Here is a 19,922-nt window from a genome sequence, read left to right on the forward strand (position 1 = left end):
GTGCTGATGAGCCGCTGGCACTCGTTCAATTTTGCTGTTCAACAAAGATCCTCTCTGGCAACGATTACAATGAATTGAAATGCTTTTAAAAACAAATTTGGCACCAGAGAAAGTTCTCTATCAGTCTGTTAGATCACTACAAGCTTTGGATCAAATCCCAAATATGTGTAAGAGTTGATTCCAAAGGTGGTGTCAAAGAGAATGAGCTCTTAGGGAAAGCAAAGGTTACATGGAGTGTGCCTACAAAGCTTAGGCTTTACACAAGGTTTCAAGTACTTATATGGCTCTAATTCTCTGTAAACACTGATATTCACATTTCATATTCTCCTTCATTCTTGCTACTGTTAGTGTGAGGGCACTCTTCATACAGAAATCAGGGCGTCTGTGTAACTGTTTCAAAAACTTATAGTAATATGTGTTAAATACTCTAATTAAGAAAATTATACATCCTTCATCTATTAAATTAAAGGAGAGATACAAAGAGTAAACAAAACACAAGTAGTCAAAAGAAACATAATTTGACAATTAGAGAAGTGAGAGTCTGTCCTTGTCCAAGATGACATGGAAGGTCTGTGCCACAGTTGAGAGCTCAACCTGAATGTCTGGATTTCCCCACCAGTGCAAGAATAACAGTGGTAGTATTTTTCCTTGAAAGTTTTTTTCTGTTTTTTAGGTATCTTTTCTTTAGTGAATATGAAAAGTGGTCAGGATAAAATATGCCTAAAATAATTAGGTAGGTATATATGTAAACAGTTACAGCAACAGCTTACATGAAAAAGCTATAACCTGTGCTTCAGAGTGCTGCCTTGTATTGGAAACCTGAGGAGAATTGAACCTTAAAAAAACATGTAACCTATTAAATGCAGATTTATAGGATACATACCTCATACGCATCACAAGTTTTTTTGGAATTGTTGGATTACTTTGGCAGTCAACAGGTCTCATTGCAAAAGCATTTTATGTCCATTCAGCATTTTGTTGTTTTTCTTTGGTATAACTTCTGCTATGATGGCTAGAATTGAATTATTTGGTTGTTTTATAGCAGAAGGCATAAATCTCTAATTGGGAATGGATTTCATTTTGGTTTTTAGAAAGCATACTCATATTCCAAGTTGTGGAGAAAGGGATGGTCAATGAATTAAAAGACATTAAATCTTTTCTAGAACACAGAAGATGAAGATATATATGAATCTGTCCAAAAACTGCCAACTTTATGAAACATCTCTTTTGCAGCTAGTGACTCATCCTGGCTACCAGAGAGAATAAAACACAGGAACTTGCCTGCACTCATGTACTTTCACTGGATTATAACTGCTGTTTTAGATTAATTAAACTAAAGTCTTCAGTCTGAAAAGAAAGGTCAAAGACTAACCAACACACAGTTAAAAATAGATTAATTAAAAACTTTGGTAATAATTCCTCTCAATTCCAGGAACTTTCCCCAACATATCTCAGTAATTAAGCTTTCCTATAACAGAAATGTCTCATTCCACACTTCTACTGATAGTGCTGTAGGACAATCACGTTTTCCCTAGCTATCCTTGAATGAGATCTGCACTCAGGGAACATTGGGAAAAGAGAAAAAGACCATGACATTTGTATCCAAGGGAGCTAGGTCCCAGTGAGGTCATGTTTCCAAACATACCAGACCAAGTTTCATTTATTCCGGTTTCTCATCTTTTGCACTTTATAAAATCAGGCAAGAAGAGCTTTCATCAATTTGTCATACTCTCTATACAGGTCTCCTGACAGAGAATATGGTTTCAGAGTAAATAGTTGATATTTCACCACAAAACAAGAAGAAGGAGAGCAATGAACTTCAAGTGTGTCCAGATGCGACAATAGTGGTTGGACAGAAGTGTGAGATGCTCTATCCTGTCATCTTTCCTCACAGATTTACTACCAAATGGGGAAGAAGAGAGGGGGAAAAACCCCCTTATTTTATAGAAACAACTGCTTTCTAAAGGTTTTCATATCCCCGAGCTCTAATATCTTGTCACAGAATATTAATAATTTGTATCAAGTGGAAAAGGAGTTAACTCATATCTCACTGTCAAGGAACAAAGCTCCGTATGTAACACTGCTCTCTGAGGAGTTAAATTACCATTTTTCTTTAAATGTAGATAAATTCTCAAATGGTCTCCCTGAATACCTTGATGTCCTCATATCTAAGACTAACATTCTCAAATGTTTATACAAGAGTAAAGCATATTATATCAGTTCACAATAGTGGAACATGCTAATTATGCTTGGAGATAAGCAAGGTTGCTTGTGGTAGAGTTGGCCAGAGTGCTGGCATGAGAATAGTGATATTCAGTTGAAACAAGGGGGCAGAAAGAAAAGAATCATCAGATATCAGTGCAGCATAAACATCAAGAAAAATATTTCTCCAGAGGAGTTTTATTTTAATCACTTTTTTGTGCTTTTGTTAATTTGAAAATAAATGAAAATGTATCAAAACACATTGGGAAAATTTAAATGAGTAGATGAAGAAAAGACCGAAATATTTCAAGAGATCCTTTATTCACAGTCAAGATGGTTGAGGCAGGAACAATGCTCCTGCCAGCTTCCTCTGCTACTGTATGTTTCCAATCCTAGCTTTTGAGGGCAGAAGTAAGGAAGCCAAGGCTCACATCAGCTCAGACTCCAGCCTCCCCACTTCAGTTGTCAGTTTGCCAGTCAGTTGTGGTTTCTACGATGTACTGAGCTCTCTGGTAGGATTATGACTTAAACCACCTTTCTCCCACAGACCACTGAGTTGGCTTCAAATGCCACTTTCACTCACTACTTAATAGCACTTCTGGCTCAAACCAAGGCAAAATCCAGTTTCTAAAGACTAAAAAATAGCTGCATGGTTTATGCTGCTGCTGAAAACTTCTTATAGTTTGCATGCTAATTTTTTTTTCCTGAACATTTTCTCTTCTTCTGTGATAACTTCCTAAAAAATACCAGGGAGATTTTATTCCTTGATAATATAGCAGAGATACAGAAATCAGATGCCTACAAATGTGAGACGCTCTAAACATCCATAATCATGCTGAAATTCAGTGACATACAGCTATATGACCCCCAAATCTCTTCACCTAGGATGAGCCTTATGGGTTATTATTGGGGAAAAAATATTTCTTAAATACAACATGACCTTTAAGTTCGTGCACAAAACATCTACAAAAACTCCATTACCTCATTTCCAGTCATGCAAACTCTGATGTTCTGTGCTACACATTATGACATGAAGTGACTGAAATACATAGCTTTTTACTCCACCTCTCGGTAGTTGTCGCTGATTCGATCCAAACTGAGGGAATACAAGAGGTCTCTTCCTCCCACGAACAGTCGCTCTTGATACTCATCCAGCAGCATTACATGAAGACCAAGATATCCAAATGGGCTACGAAAGACTGACGTCCTGTTTAAATCCCAGAGCTCTGCAATACAATCAGAGTGTGCGTGATAAATACCAAACAGCTTAGCTTGCATGGCTTCATTTTCATATCCTCCTAGGGAACTGGACAAGAAGTTGTGGGACATTAAAATGCTAATCGTATAATCTTTGAGCAAGAAAAGAGACACAAGACACCTGGGAACAATTTTCAAAATAAGCCAGTTCTCCAGGAGGTTTGTGTATGAGTCTTTGCATCATAATCTTTATGCTTATAATATCATGAGATAAGGAGGGATGAAAATCGGTTTTATCCTAGACATTTTCTGAAAAGGAAAAAGTACTGTAAATGGGGAAAAAAAGAATGAATTGACAGGAATTAAAAGAAAATTACTGGAAAATGTCTCCTTGTCTTTCTCTCAGGCATATCAAAGTACAGATTTTCACTTATGCACATTTTTTTCTTGGATTTGTTTTTTGGGAAGGATGATGTTGCTTATTTTAAGTCCAGCACTGTCTTCACTCAGATCACTTAAAATATTGCCTCTAAATTCAGTGAGAACAGTATGAAATCTGTGAAATGCAAATTAATAATTTTCCAATACTGATTTTGTCAAGAAATGTGCTGACCTGATATGGGAAGTTGGAGCTTAGCTGTACATGATCCAGGCTAAAGTCAGTTCCACAGAGAAAAGGAAATTCATCCTGGGTAATGTTGCAGAAACTTGGAATCAGGCCTCAGGAAAGAAAGAAAGAGGCAAGCACGGGGATCTTTCTGCACTCTGTGGTGCAGAGCACAGCCTGGCTTGCAGTAGGTCAGAGATACTGAAAAACATTTTGCTGTTTGAAAGCCTCAAAAGGAGTCAGGACAGAGTGTCCTAGGTCTGCCTCCAAAACAGTAGAGCTGTTTGACTGAGGGACTGAGGGAAAGGAACTATGTTCTTAAGTCTGTACTGTGGCAATCTGTTTTAGTTTGAAGAAATCAACCTTGATAAAAAAAAATTAGATATGCTTATCCGCACAGCTATCCATAAATCTAACTTTTTCACTTGTTTGGATTTGTTTAGAGACCACAGCTGATGTTCTGCAGGAGGACTAGCCCAACATGTGAGAGAAATTCCCCCCACAAATCTACCACTATGACATCCACTTGGGATGACGTATGCCATCCATATATGCTGTGATTTTCAGAAACTGATGGGCATATTTAACCTGAGAATTCAGCTTCATAAGGTAGGCTAGCATTAAACCACCAAAATTCATAATCATGATTAAGAAATTTTTTTGTGTTCCCCCAGAAAAAGATATTTCACACCAATGTGATTTGAATTCTATATTTGAATTTGAATTTACCTTGCCCACAAAAAGATTAGCTTGATCAATATGCTTAATGATATACCTTACGTGCATCCAAAACTATGGAAAAGAAATTTAACATTCAATAAGGATATTAATTTAATCCAACAGATTGACACAATTTCTTTTCATTATAAATTATTAAGTATATTACGTGTGTGATGATAAGTGAATTTAGTAATTGGATAAATTACTAAATAATTTATGTTTTATACCTCCATTTATTCAGTAAGTTTATTTCAGGTCAACAGAGGCTAAAAGTAACTACTTTCTGAAACCTATTTCCCTAGAGGATAAAATTTACATCAAAGGAGTCAAACTGAAAATTCAGCCTCACAACTGATGTCTTTTCCGAGTGATCTTCAAACAGAATCTATTGAATAGTTGTACCTGTGTGTGATCAGCCTCATTTAACAAGTGGAAAAACCAAGTTACAGAGAGGAACATCATGATGAGCAGAACAAGAGACTTTTTTGTCTAAGCATTGCATACTGACCAGTGGATAGACACACATTTTTTGACAGTGATACACTCAGCACACAGCTGCACAGCAATGTGGAAATGGCACTTTCAAAGCTTGCTCTCGCCAAGCAAATGAGCAGATTGCTGTTCTGGAAGAACATTGCTTGTTTCTGAACAGATTAGAAATGGAATGAAAGCAGAGCTAGAAATACTCTTTTGGTCCTAAATAAAGCCACTTTTTATTTGAAAGAATATGAAACATTCAATATATTTAATTTTCAAGTCAGTCTTGCAGTGAAAAGAATTGCATTTTAAATTCTAGTTATATACAAGCCACAAAAGGATACTGTGGTAGTTTCCCCTGATTTATTTCCATGTTGTCCCGAAGGCAAATTGTTTGTAAATGAGACAGTATTTCTTTACATAGATCAGAGATATGACTCACGTGTTCTCCATGAGAGCACAAGGAACAATGAACAGTCCTCTACTCGATCACATAAATTGGTAACTACTCATATAAGACTCAGTCCTGCAAAGCACACCTGCAAATCTTATTGTCTTAAATGAAAGTTAAGAATATTAAACACCTTTCAAGATCAAACTTGTAAAAAGAGATATTTGTAGAACCACCTCCAGCAAACTATACAGACATGGTTTTGCCGTGGGGCTAGAGACAAGAGCAGAAGTGAACCTGACATCTGGAAGTGCTGGAAAACAACAAGCAGTGGGACCTGTAGAGTCCTTTTGTACTGAAACTCAAATGTAGCAATATTCTGTAACTACTACCTTTGAAAGGTAGTAGAATTGCCATACATTGTAGGATATCTGAGATGTTGGATAAAGCAGGTAAATAGAATGCAGCACTTCCTGAGTAGCTGGAGAATGGGTGGGATATCTGGGAGTCTAAAGGTACTGGAAGCCTGTCATTTCTAGGCAAGTGAATCTCACCATGATGACTGGATGGAAATGATACAGGTTTTGAGGCAGTAGAACATCATTCATGTAGTGCTGTGACCAATCAGCAAAGATGATGGGCTTCCATGTAGCACTGCAGAAATGCAGCTGTACTGTTCCAGACTTGAGCTGCTGCAGCCACACATGTGCACATCCTTCATGCTCATACAGTGAATTGTTAGTTCATAGAATCACCGAATGGTTTGGGTTGGAAGGGACATTAAAGATCACCTGGTTCCAAACCCCTTGATATGGGCTGAGACACATTCCACTCGACCAGCTTTGGATCAAAACCCCATCTAACCTGGCCTTCCAGAGATCAGCACCCACAGCTTATCTGGGAAACATGTACCAGTGTCTCACAACCCTCACAGTAAAGAATTTCTTTCTAACATCTCATCTAAACCTACTCTCTCTTAGTTTAGAACCATTACCCCTTATTCTATCGCTCCATACCCTTTTTAAAAGTTCCTCTCCAGCTCTCCTGTAGTCCCTATAGATACTGAAAGGTCTTACGAGTTCTCCCAAAGCCTTTACTTCTCAGGCTGGACAACTCCAGCTCTCTCAGCCTGTCTTCATAGGAGTGGTGCTCCAGTCCTCTGATCATCTTTGTCGCCTCCTCTGGACTTGCTCCAACAGGTCCACATCCTTCTTATGTGGGGGACCCCAGAGTTGGACACATGGATCACTGCACTTTGCAGTGTTGAGTTGTCCTTGGTCATTGAAATCACACCACAACTGGGAGTGAGGCACTTCAAATCAAAGCTTAAAGCAACTGTCTCCAAAATCTACCTTTAGTTACCTTATGTTCACAAGGGTCACCTTGTAAATATAGATTCCCTTAGATGTCAAGAATTATTCTCCTAGCCTTGATTACACCCTTAATTTAAAAAAAAAAAAAAATCCACATCTAGCTCATGTCTAGACTTGAGTATAACCCAAAAAGAAGTTGTTCCTCTACCAAACACTAGGATTTAATAGCTATATTTATTCTGGGCACATCTAGCACTGTTACAAGGTCAGGTGCAACTCCAATTTTCTTAGAGAATCTGGCCAGAGAAAAAACAGTGCTGCCTAACATTTTTAAAATATTCTAGAGGCTAAATCGGTCACCTGAGAAATAGCAGACATGAGTTCAATTTCCTTTTCTAAATGGATTGAAACTCAGATCTTTCTCCTTCCATAAAGAACCCTAATCACAAGGTATTAGCTACTAGATTGGTGGGGAAAGATGGATGCTTTCTCCATTTCCCGTTGAAGCTGTGCAACAAAAGACTCAAGCTTCAGAAAGAGTGAACAAGAAGTAACACTCTAATTTAGTAGTTAAATTGCTTTTCTGGGAAAGAAGTTCTGGCCCTGCTGCTCAAGATAGTCTACACATTTTATATTAAACAGTTAGTGAATAAACTATATAAATTGTTCCAGCACACGGACTACAAATCCTCAGCTTCTCCCTCACATGGGAGTGACTAAGGATTTCAGCTGAGTAGAACCCTTTCTTTTACTGAGTTTCTATAGATTTCTGTGACCAAAAAAAAAAAGAGTCTTTTTTTCTATAAAGATCTTGTGTAAAGAAATAAAAAGCCAGAGAAAAAGAAGCTGAATTATTCAGGGGAAACATATTGCTATTGCTCAACACACAGGACAAAAGAGAAAAGACCTTTCCTACTCTTAGTAAACACAAATCTTCTGGAGTACTGATCCATAAATTTCACAAAATGTTATCTTTCTTACTGCAGTGTTTTGCCATTTTAATCTAAAGACTCAAGACCATAACTAAATCCACACCATTACAGCACAAACTACAAAGTATTTTACTCAACAAAAGAAAGACTGCTTCAATATTTACATACTCCTATATGGCACTTCACTTACCTGTGAAAGCCTTAAAGCAAGTCTGGGCTGCTAAATTACATTTCATAAGAGAAAAAAATCTCACTTGCTCTTTTAAATGCTGAGAACAAACCCTCAGGTTTACTGTCTGTCTGCCAGAGCTTTCTGGCAAATATTCAGACTGATCTTGCTTACCACACTTTCTCTTGCAAGCACATCTACTTTGGTGAACATATTCATACTGTATCCTCTCTGACAAGATGGATTCCATTATACATTTGTCTAACAATGTTAATTACATTCATAAAAGCTGATTTCTTGAATGTTTTAATGGTCAGTATGTAATTCTAACTTCTAAGATTATTTTATAACAGCCATTTCTTCTATTAGGAAAAAAATGAAGTCACCCTTTTGTTATGTTATTTCAATATTTTTAAAATATAAATGACTGATAACTTGAATATACTTAGAACATTAAATGCCTAAACCTTCCTGCTGCTCCACAGCAACCAGAGTATAGTGACATTTCATTTATAACAGGTTCTCAGAATTCAAGCTTGTAGTGAGTAAGATATAACTTTGGACATTGAATATAGACAAATATCACTGCAAATTTTTTTAATCTTTTTTTTTCTCAGGGAGTGACAGAACTGCTGTTGCTCTGCTCTGTTTTTCATAGCATTACAACATCACAACTGTGCAAGTCTATTACTCTTGCCCTTTTTTGCCCTCATAAAAATCTTTGGTTCCCCTTTTAAATTCTTCAGAAATATAGTCTCACCTCCCACACTACTTCATGCTGCAGATCATTCTTCCAACAAAGATGTTTTCCAGATGCAGGACACTGACAAATGAGTCCACATAAGGTGGACGTCTCAGTGCTGCCTTACAGGAAGAGTTAACAACTGGGGTTGCCTTCTGTCCCAATCAATAATGTAAAATTTAGGTAATGAATGATGTCTTATGTTTCAAATTATATACCAAGTCCTGGAATATAGATTCTACAGTGGAACAAGTTTTACAAGAATTTTGTAAACCTTACGTAATTTTAATTAATTTAGCTTTTTGCTATATTGCTGACAAGTGATAACAAAATCTGCTTACATGTGACAAAAAAGAGACAGAAATAAAAAGGAGGAAAAACCAAAAAGAGACATAGGGAAGAGCCTGAAATATCAGCAACACAGTTTATGAACTACAGATTAATCATAAGATCAGGCAATATAAGCATCCTTCAGTTTTAAACCACCATTACTTTAAGGTAAATATCTATTCAAGGGTACTCTAAAGAGTCATCCATCACAAGGACAAATATATAAACTTACAAGTGGTTGAATCTTTCTGACAAGGTTAAGACCTCTAACTGGCAGTATTCTGTATAAAATTAGTAACAGGAGGCAGAAGATTTCTTCCCTGGGAAAAAAAAATATTAGAGACTAAAACTCGCTCAAAAAAAGCTACATTGATGAATATGAGATTAGCAACTTTTACTTTCCTGTGTTCACAGTCCTCAGTCAACTATATTGCTGTAAAAATAATTATAGAATCATGATAGTGTTGTCAGGTAATGGAAAGATACATTAAGTCAGGTGAAACAGTGAGGAACTGAACTGGTTGACCATTAGAAAAGGAGGCAGTGTAAACTGGCCAGAGGTGGCTGAAGTAAATCGTGTTGCATGAAATTTCCTAGCAAAATCAGAGGCAAGAACTTTAAAAGCAGAGTCAATTGTAAACAATAAACTAACTAAAAAATCTTGGTAGTTCGAATGCTGGAAGATACCACCATAATTTTAAAACACAGTTCTTAAGATTCTCTAGTGTTTTATTGGGGAACATGAAGCAGTAGGACATAAACTTAAAAGGCTGTGAGGGTGACTGAAGTATGAACTTTCGCTGCTTGAGGTTTTATCTGTGTGGCTGCCAGGCAGATGCAGAAACTTGGCAGGGTAGGAAACAGAAAGCAAAGTCTAGCAAAGACAAGAAAAAACTCATTAGTCCATAACAACTCTCACATGATTCAACCTCTGCTCTTAACAGCAGGTGAGTTTGGCTGTCTAGCTTTATTTGGAGAAATGTAATTGGCTTCATGAAGGGAGATGGTGCAGCAAAGCCCATGAATAATTTTGTTTATTTGGTTCTCTTCCTCTAAATGTGTGGATCTAGTGATGAAGTTTAAATCATAGTAAAAACTTCAAAGATCTTTCCCTGTCAGTCTGTCCAAGCTACAGAGGCAAAACTTTCTGAACTTAAAAGGTATGGTTTGGGGAGAAAACAATAATTTCAATCTGCATGCAAGATGAAATAATCTTCTGCCTCTTTTTTTTTTAAGAATATTGGAAAAACCTAAAACCTAAAACTGGAAAATATACTGAATCTTAGGAAAGGTTTTTGTTTCCTCTAATTCTACTAAGCTTATGGCAGGAAAAATCCATGTAACTTGGAAGGATTTAACACAACTAATCATGATAGCTCATGTTCTAATACTTGATATTTCCATTTCAAATTATTAAATGTTACACACTCACTGTGACATACATATACCTTGTCACATCTAGCAAAGATTTAGTTTTTCTTCCCTAATGGCAAAATAGCACATTCAGTTAGTAGCACTATAAATGATTTGGTTTTAGTCACCAAACAACAGAAATATGACTTTACAAAACATTCAGGGTTTATAGCATTAATATAATACATATTAGTAAAAAAGGAAACTATATGCTTACACAGTATTTAATAATGTTTCTAGCTCTTGCTGGAAACTTCTACAGTGTACATCAGTTTAAAAATAATCACACACCATCTTCATACAAGCTGAGCTTAGGGCAATTTTAGGATACATTTCTAGAATTACATGCTGATGCAATAAAAAATATCTGATATTCAATTTAATATTACTAATGCTTGAAAAGAAATTAAATGCAGTGTAATAAAATCCTGGTATTTTTGGTATTTAATCATACCTATCTAGAAATTATGGACTATTTATAGACTTAGAAGAAAGTCTTAGAAGAAAACCCCTTTGTAAATCAACTGAAAGCAGTTACAGAACCCGCTTACCAGTCGTGTATGTTGAAGTGCTATTTGTTTTCAAACACTGAGACATGGGATCCTACCAATTTCTGAGTCTTACTGATTTTCATTACAGCAGTAGGATACTGTAGTTTCTAATAGAAGGCTTAATCCAGAGCCCATCTACCATTTTTCCCAGTTGAGTTCATTAACTTTGAGCTAGGTAATCACACCAGTATAGATTAAATAGATGTGAAACAGTAAATGAAAAATAGTTTTCCTTCTGTATTTTTATCTGAACCTGAGAAACAACAGAGAATAAACTCAGAATAAGAAGAAATCTTCATAATTTAAATGTGAAACTTTTCTATAAATGATAGCATCTTCTATTCATTATGCTTTTAATGATAGTATTTAATATTCAACAATAATAATTTCAAATATTTTAAATTAAGTTTACTTTATCTATTCCATATCTATTTCCAGTTAGCTGGCTATTGCTTGCAGAGTGATGATTGTGATAGAAAATATCAAAACATATTAATTGCTTGTGCACAATGACATAATACAGTGGCTCTTATAAGTCTCCAGGTCTCAGTGACCAATATTAAACGAGCATAATGGCTTAAGGGTCCTTTATTTTTAGTAAAATATGTTAGGAGGTGATAATAAATTATAATGATGTGATTAATAAATATTTTTATCAATGTTATAATTTTTTTTCAAAAGGTAGACTGCATGATAGAAAGCTTCAGAAATGTGCTTTTCTATTAAAACATTCCAGTAGAAATATAAATTGGAAATTTTTACTATGAAATTATTCCAGTCTAAGGATGACACAAGCATTCATGGAATATTCTTTGTGAACATTATCCACTTCATCCAATGTACCTCTAAGGAAGTAAGCATAGAAAGAAATGAATGTCCTTTTAAAATTATACTCCCAGAAGATGTTTTACATTATGTTTAATATCTTAATAGTGTTAACAAGTGAAAGAATCGATTTATAAAACTTGAGTTTTAGAAGATACATATGGTTCAAATAATCACAGACTTCTGATGAAACACAGACAGTCCAGTCTCTTGAGAACCTGATTTATTAAGGTGTACCAGTTACTATATGCTTATTACCACGCCAGTCTGGAAAGAGTAGAATTCTTCCTATGGAGAGACCCAGTGTTTTGACAGAAAGAGAATCTGGTGCTTTCATTTAAAATGAAGATGCCAAAAGTCAGGGGTTTATGCTGTTCAAAATGACTGTTAAATTGAATTTCCCTTGTAAAAGATGGATAAAAATGAGCTATCTCATGTGACTTTCAGCGGCATATGCTCTTGGGCAGGATGGCATGTGATTGACAGCGTGTGTAAGGCTATCAGGAATCATCAACATGATAAAAACCAGAATGGAGGAGAAAGGAGGCATTTTAAGAAAAGCACAAAGCAGAGGGAAAAATGGAAAGGCACAAGGCAGAGGGAAATGGAAATAACTAAAAAGATGAAAGGAAACTTTCAAGGTTTTGTTTGTTTTTTTTTTCCTGCCAAATAAATTACTCACAGCATATGCAGAGTTTGAGATAATATTCCATAGGTGAGTTTAGAAAGATTTGCTACACCTCACACACTGAAATAAACTCAATTCGTACTGAGCATAAGAAGTCTAAATACAGCAGTGAATAGATTTATATAGAAATTAATACATTATTAGTCCACAGTCTGTTCTCTTTACTTCACCCTAATAGCTTCTCTGGAAGGATTTAACTCAGAGAAAGGAGGTGCATTCTGCTGCTACATCAGTGTCTTTGGAAGACCTACCTCATTTGAGTTACCTACCACTAATGCATCCATGATTTGATCCTACTTTTCCTAATACATCTCAAATATTTTTAAATATTAATGAAAACTGAATACATCAAAGCTCTGTTTGTTGGCTTTATTTTAATTATGCTATTTTTTTTGTTGTTATGACACAGAACTTTATGAAAGAATTCAAACTCTTATATTACAGGTGGGATATGCCATATTCAGCTTTTGTTTTGTTCAAAGTCAGGTATCTAGTTTAAGGTATTTATCAAGTTGTTTTTTATCAAAAGAAAAGAAAGAGACATTCTCAAGTGCCACTTTAAAATTTCTTTATAAATGCATCCAAACAAATATAATCTGAAAGTAGGAATTTCTATACTCCAAATTTTAAGGAAGTCATCTAAGTTTTAGATACATAATGAGACATAGATGAATAACACTCCAAAATACATTCTAAAAATAAAAAAACGTTCTATTTTATAATTTTTTTTCAATTTTAATCACTGCAATGATGGGCTACACACAGAAATAGCTGTGTAGGATCTTTATTGTCTCTACTGTTTCTCCTCTAGTATACCTAATTATCTGTAAAATGCTGGTTAAGTTAAATGCCTTGGAAGAAAGAGAATGAAAAAAAGCTTTATTTGAATAACTTGAGACATATTTGAAGCCTTTCAGAATCAGTAATGCTTTGCAAATATTAACAGTCAAAACATGCTTCTGCCATTTGACTTTAAGCTGGTAGAACTCAACATAGTTGATCTTAAGTAGTGTAACTAGAGAATAAAAGTCAATAATAGGCAGCTATTAGTGGTCACATAACTATTATGAATTGTATTATGAACTGTTACATTTGTTTCTGACAGATATTGCAAGTTAGAGAAAAGCCCTAGTGCTTGTTTGGAAGTTTATTGTACTTTGACATAAACATTATTTTTTCTCATGTCCTAAATCTTTCAGATGCTTTTAGAAAAATACACAACACTAATGAAAGACCTGTTAGATTGCAGAGAAATCTACATGTGGAGGGGAGAAATAATATCCTGAAATTACAAGTATCATTTTAATATCCTCATTTGGCCTGATGGTAACCATAAAAAAACTGCAAAAACCTTTCTCCCTTCAAAATGGAACAACATCTCAATACAGCTCTGTCCTGATTCATTTTGCATTGTATATAAAACTACCATACATTTATGGGGGGTTCCTCCATTAGTTCTTTCTTCACTGTATATTTAGAAATTCACCTTCATCTTGATGCTTGGTTTATCATTGATGTTTAACTTCAGATGTCTTGTGGTCAACCTGTCTTTTCTTCTTATAGTTGACTGATTTGACAGCAGGTAGAACATGAGATAATTTCATTAATGTCTTTTATTTCTCACAGAGGCTACTGATGTTTAAAATTACGGAGATACCATGAAAATGAAGGATTCATTTTTGTAGACTAGAATGTTGTGTAGAAGTCCATAAAGATCTAGGGATTTGATCATAGATTCAGAGAGAGTTTAGGGTTGGAAAGGTCATTCGAGTTTAAAAGATCATCAAGTGTTATTCCCTACCATAGCCACGGAATATTTCCCTATAACAGATTGTTCTAAGCCCCACCTAGCCTGGCCTAGAACACTTCCAGGGTTGGGGCATCCACAACTTCTCTAGGCAAACTGTTCTGGTGTCTCATCATCTTTACAGTAAAAACTTCCTCTTAAAATCCAATCTAAACCTACTCTCAGTTTAAAATAATTATTCCTTGTCATATCATTACAGATTGTGATAAAAAAATCTTTCTCCATGTTTCTTATAAACCCCCTTTATATATGAAAGGCTTCATTCAAAAAGCTTTCTTCAGAGGCTTCTCTTCTCCAGGCTTCTCTTCTCCAGGCTGAACAGCCCCAACTCTTTCATCCTGTCTTCACTGAAGAGATGCTCCAGCTCCCTGGTTATTTTTATGGTCCTTCTCTGGACCCACTCTAACAAGTCCAAGTCTTTCTTGTCTTGGGACCCCCAGCAGCACTCCAGGCAAGGTCTCATGAGAACAAAGAAGACGGGAAGAATCACCTCCCTTGACCTGCTGGCTGTGCTTCTCTTCATGCAGCCCAGGACCTGAGAGACTTTCTGGGCTTCAAGTGCACATTGCTGGCTCATGTCTAATTTTTCATCCACAAACATCCCCAATGCCAAGTCTTTCTCAGCAGGACTGCTCTCAGTTTGTTATCCCTCAGTCTCTGCTGATTCTGGGGCTTGCCCTGACCCAGGTAGAGGACTTTGAACCTGGTCTTGTAGATATTCATGAGCTTCTCGCGGGCCTGCTACTCCAACCTGTGAAGGTCCCACTGGATGGCATCCCTTCCTTCCCTCATGTGTATCAGCTGCACCACTCAGCTTGGTGGCATCTGCAACCTTTCTGAGGGTGCACTCAAATCCCTATATATGTTGCTGTTAAAGATATTAAATAGAACTAGTCCCAGTACATATCCTTGAGGAACACCACTCGTTACTAGATTACATACTGCTCAGCACTTCAGAAATATACAGCCCTGGACAATTGTTTTCTCTAGGAATTTGCAATCTAAGTGGAAGGCACAGTCAAAAAAAAAAAAAAAAAAAAAGGCAAAATTAAAGAATTCCTTCCAATTATGAGGATGGGGAAATGAGAAAATAATACTTTCAGTTTCCATAAAATTCTCCAGGGTTTGGATTTAGCTCCACACGATTTGGAATGATAACTCAGCAAGTCTGCATTAAACTGTTGGACACTTCATATTTTGAATGCAAGTACAATGGATGACTCACAAGGCTACTATCCTGAGAATTTACCCTCAGAAAAAAGGGAGCAGAACCCACAGAAGGTATTGGAACTGGGAGAGAACATTTTTCTGGGGCCGAAAGAATTTTTAAAGATTTTGAAAAATGTTGTCATCATAAACTGGAATTCAAATGTCAAATACAGAACATTTTCAAATATTTAAAACCCCTGTTATTTTCAAGTGGATGGAAGTGTTTGGGTAATCTTACATATTTTAATTTGATTAATGTATTCTTATCTTTTTATCTTTTTACAAAAATGGAATCAATGGGAAAAAAAAAATTCCATGATTTCATAATGCATCCTAGAGGAAAAAAAAATCCAAAATCAAAAACCAAAACCAAAACCAGGATCTGTATGGCCAGGAAAGAACTCCTGCACACTTTTAAAACACCTACTGTTTTACCTTCTATTAAAAAACCCTGTAGTCTTTAATAAAATTCAGCTACCTCTAAAAGCAGAAGGACTTTTGAAAAAGCTATTATGGATTTTTCACAGTAGTGTGTAGAGATGGAAAGATATAGAGAAAAGAAGACATGTACAATGCAACACTTAAAATCCTTTACAGGATTATGATACAATTTCTAAATATTAACTTTTGAGACATGCATGGTACTTCCAAAATTATCTTCACTATAAATACAAAAAATTTGAAGATATTATATTAGAACAATAGATACCAAGTATCATATACTCAATCTGACAGCAATGGGTTTGCTTATAATATAATAGAAACAGAAATTTATATTCTGCACATTATTTATGAGCATGAGATTATCTGAGGACAAGTTAATTTTACAATACATACTGCATATCGCACTAGTATTTATCCATCAGGATACAATTCTCCATGCCTGATAGTAGGGAAAATATGTAAAAAGAACATAATGAACTGTACAAAATAGCTTGTCACAGAATATTATATCTATCAAACTGTCAGAAGTAAGTACACTTAGGAATGAATAGGTCCACAGCATGTATTATTTAACTGAGAGCTATTTAATTGTTTATATTATATTTCATTAATACTTTAGAGGAAAATGTTACATTTAAGTAGTTCTGCCACTTATATATGCTTAACTGAAGTTCAAGGGAATTTTATCTCTTTAAGAATTAAAGAATTGGGAATATTTTATTCTATTCTGACCCTGGTAGGATATTACAGAATAGTGTCTGATCTGAAGGCAGTGAGACAGCTTTCTTTACAGAGAAAAATAAAAAGGAGGAAAAAGCATTAGAAAATACTCATATGTGTAAGTGTAAATGCAATATATCTTGTTTGTTTATACCAGCTTTAGTCACATAAACAGCTTCTGATTTCAACAGGCTCTCTGGCAGAGGGATGTATTTCTCCATTGAAGAGTTGCATTAACAGCTCTAAGTACCAGTGGATGGTAGTCACTGAGGGACCACACGGACCATGATGTGTGTTATATCACAAGAAAACAAAAAAAAAGAGCAGTCTTTATTGTATCTTTTGGAATTTCATTTACTTGTTCAAATTGGGTGTACAATAAGGACAAAACATTCTCTACCCATTTTCCACTGTTGGAAACAACAGAAAATTAAGTTGTTAAACCACAGCACAGTTGCATATACTTATTTTTGAAACAGAAGAAAAGGGAAAAGTAAACAGCAAATACTGCAAGGACAAGATGAGAAATTGTGTTGGGTCGTTTAGCAATAAGGATACAAAGAGTGTGAAAGTCAGTTTTATTAGTTTCAGAAGAATCTGCAAAGGCAAGCAGTAGAACTGCTAGTAAACGAGCCAATTAGAAAAAGGGGGAAGCATTTGGCAATCTATTCTAGTTAACAGCCATGCACTAGTGGAAAAAGGATTAGCTTTCTTCCAGGTTATTTCCCCACCTCCATTTTCCATAACACAATTTAAACTGAAGAACAAATTTTTCTATATGCACAGGATATTGACACTACATCATTAGTTGGATGTGTCACCTTTCTTAGTAAAATATTTCTGTGTAACAATAAGATAAAAGAAGAAAATTTACATCCATCTCCTTGGAAGTACAGACATCCAAGGAAAATATTCTGTGACCCACAGAATGTGTGTTTGTGTGCATGTATGTTTATATGTAAATATAAAATGTTATTTCACAGAGGGGTCTCATTTTATAAGCAAGGCTGCTCAGCATCTCAATCTATTCTAATAAAGGTTGCAAATACGATAGCTATAATGAAGATCTATATTTTCAAAAGACACCTCAACTTTTTTTTTCCTGTTTCAACTTCCTTATTTTTTCCTCCTTTTAAAACTAGTACACCAGTACAAAAATAAAGATCAGAGCTATTTTATACCTACACATTTCCTATACAAGTCTAGCCTGGCGCTGCTATTAATGCCATTTGGGAGTAACTATTTTCTCTGCTATCAGTTCTTTTGTCTGTGTCCATCATCATTATCTGAATAGCTTTAAAAATGCTAAATAGTTATTGGAAACGATTACTTTTTCTTCCCTACAGAATTTAGCATGTTGGTAATTCATAGGTCAGATAGTGAGTGGAATTTGCACTGCTTTCTTTCTTGCTCTCTTTAGAAGAGTTATAATGATCAGAAGATAGGTCCTTTAGAAGAATTTATTTCTGTGTATCTGTTGGTGATTTACTGTGATAAGGATCTACATGTGCTGTTGTAGTAGGACAGCAATATAAATTCTGTCTGTGCTGAAAACTAGAAGCCATGGTGTTTGCATTATGTTCCACTAAGTCCAACCGCCCCTGTTCTTGCATTTATACCAAAAATATAAGCATCAGCACCTTAACACAAATTATGTGTCTTGAAATACCATCCTCTGCTTCAAGTCAGTTGTAGTAAAGACACCTAAGGAATCCCCTAATATTAAATATTTACCTCCTTTTTTTCAGAGAGCTTTAAATGAGAAAAAACAAGTAGAGCAAGTCTCCAGAATATTACTGTAAACAGTCAAAAGGTTTATTATGCAAGAGTTCTAGGAAATTTGGATTCATTTATGCTTAATCACCTCCATTTGTCTTCCAATCGCACCCAATATGGGCTTTTAGTCACAAAATTCAACACACTAAATTTCACTTCAAGCTACAAACTCTGTGCAGGTACAGGCATTTTTTTTTCTTGAGGACCAATGAGTGTTTTTCAGAGAAATAAAGGAACAGGAAGATATGTGCTGAGAGAATAGTGTAACAAACCCTGAAATGGATGCATTTGACACAGGTAGGGATTCAATTTCAAATGCCTCTTGGTGCTTCCAGGCAAAAGACCATTGCAGCCAAAGAAGACAGCATGAACATTGTGCAAAAGATAGCATTATAAGCTGCAATCAGTTTTGCACTGCTGAACTGAGGCCCAGTCATGGAGAGGTGAAGCTCATTTTGGTTATTTTCACTGGCATAAATGACTTTTTAGTTGTTTATACCTGTGTAGAATTGTGTCCTTGATGCACCCTATTTCTGTTTCTGATTTATTTATACTTTCTGGTGATCTGAATTACAGAAAGGATTTTCCAGTGTTAGGAACTGGAATGAGAAATCTCAAATACTTCTGATTTAAGAAAAAAATTTTAAGATAAACTTAAAAATGTGCATCCAAACCTACTAGTAATGTTTGCAGCCCCTTCCTTTATGACTGCAGTGAGCTCTAATGATATTCTACATTGTAATTTTCAGTTCAGGTGCTACAGATCCATGTATTTAGACTAAAGATTGCGTGTTCAGTCTCCACAGTATTTGGCTCTCCTTACACATTAATCTTGTGTAATATGTGGCAGAAGCCTTCAAAATGCATTAACACAGGTGGACTTTTGGTGGTTATTGCAGCCCTGTGGAATAAGCATGCTTCAGGCTGTTTGCACAGGTCCAGTAGCGGGGTTAGAGCTTGGGAGTGATAAGGTTACCTAAACCGTAGCACAACCAAAGAAAGTCAAACCATCCAAGAAAATCGAGGTTGATTTCTACATGTCACATTTAAAATCTAAATATGTGTATTGCCTGAGGAATGCATTTGAAACAGCCAAGCCTGGTAGGAAAGAATGTTTTAAGAGCACTGTTTCAACAGGGGTATTTCTACTGGGAATAAATAAACTGCTGAACATGCCTCATTTTCTAATGCCCCACAGATGTAAACTGTATTTGATTCTATTGGCTATAATTTAATTTAATGCTTGGAATCTTGCAGTAATATACAGTAACTGATATGCCCTTTGATTGAGAAACAGCCAGACCAAAAAAAGTTTATATTTTTTCCTTCTCTATAGAGCCGTCTTGTTATAAAGAAAAGCTTCATTTTAGCATGCATTTCTATTATGAGTCTATATTAGAAATGACATA

General features: G+C 35.6%; 1 protein-coding gene across 1 annotated transcript in view; it reads right to left on the minus strand.

The window, feature by feature from the left end:
* SEMA3E (semaphorin 3E) overlaps positions 1 to 19,922 on the minus strand; it is a 133,931-nt gene that overhangs the window by 63,702 nt on the left and 50,307 nt on the right. The window contains exon 2 of the mRNA XM_027711478.2: positions 3,268 to 3,428. Within this exon, the coding sequence (XP_027567279.1) occupies positions 3,268 to 3,428 (161 nt within the window). The remainder of the gene's footprint in view (positions 1 to 3,267; positions 3,429 to 19,922) is intronic.

This window comes from Pipra filicauda, unplaced genomic scaffold, assembly GCF_003945595.2.
Source record: "Pipra filicauda isolate LSUMZ 115617 unplaced genomic scaffold, ASM394559v2 scaffold101_size5749837_pilon, whole genome shotgun sequence".
In the NCBI taxonomy this organism is placed as follows: domain Eukaryota; kingdom Metazoa; phylum Chordata; class Aves; order Passeriformes; family Pipridae; genus Pipra; species Pipra filicauda.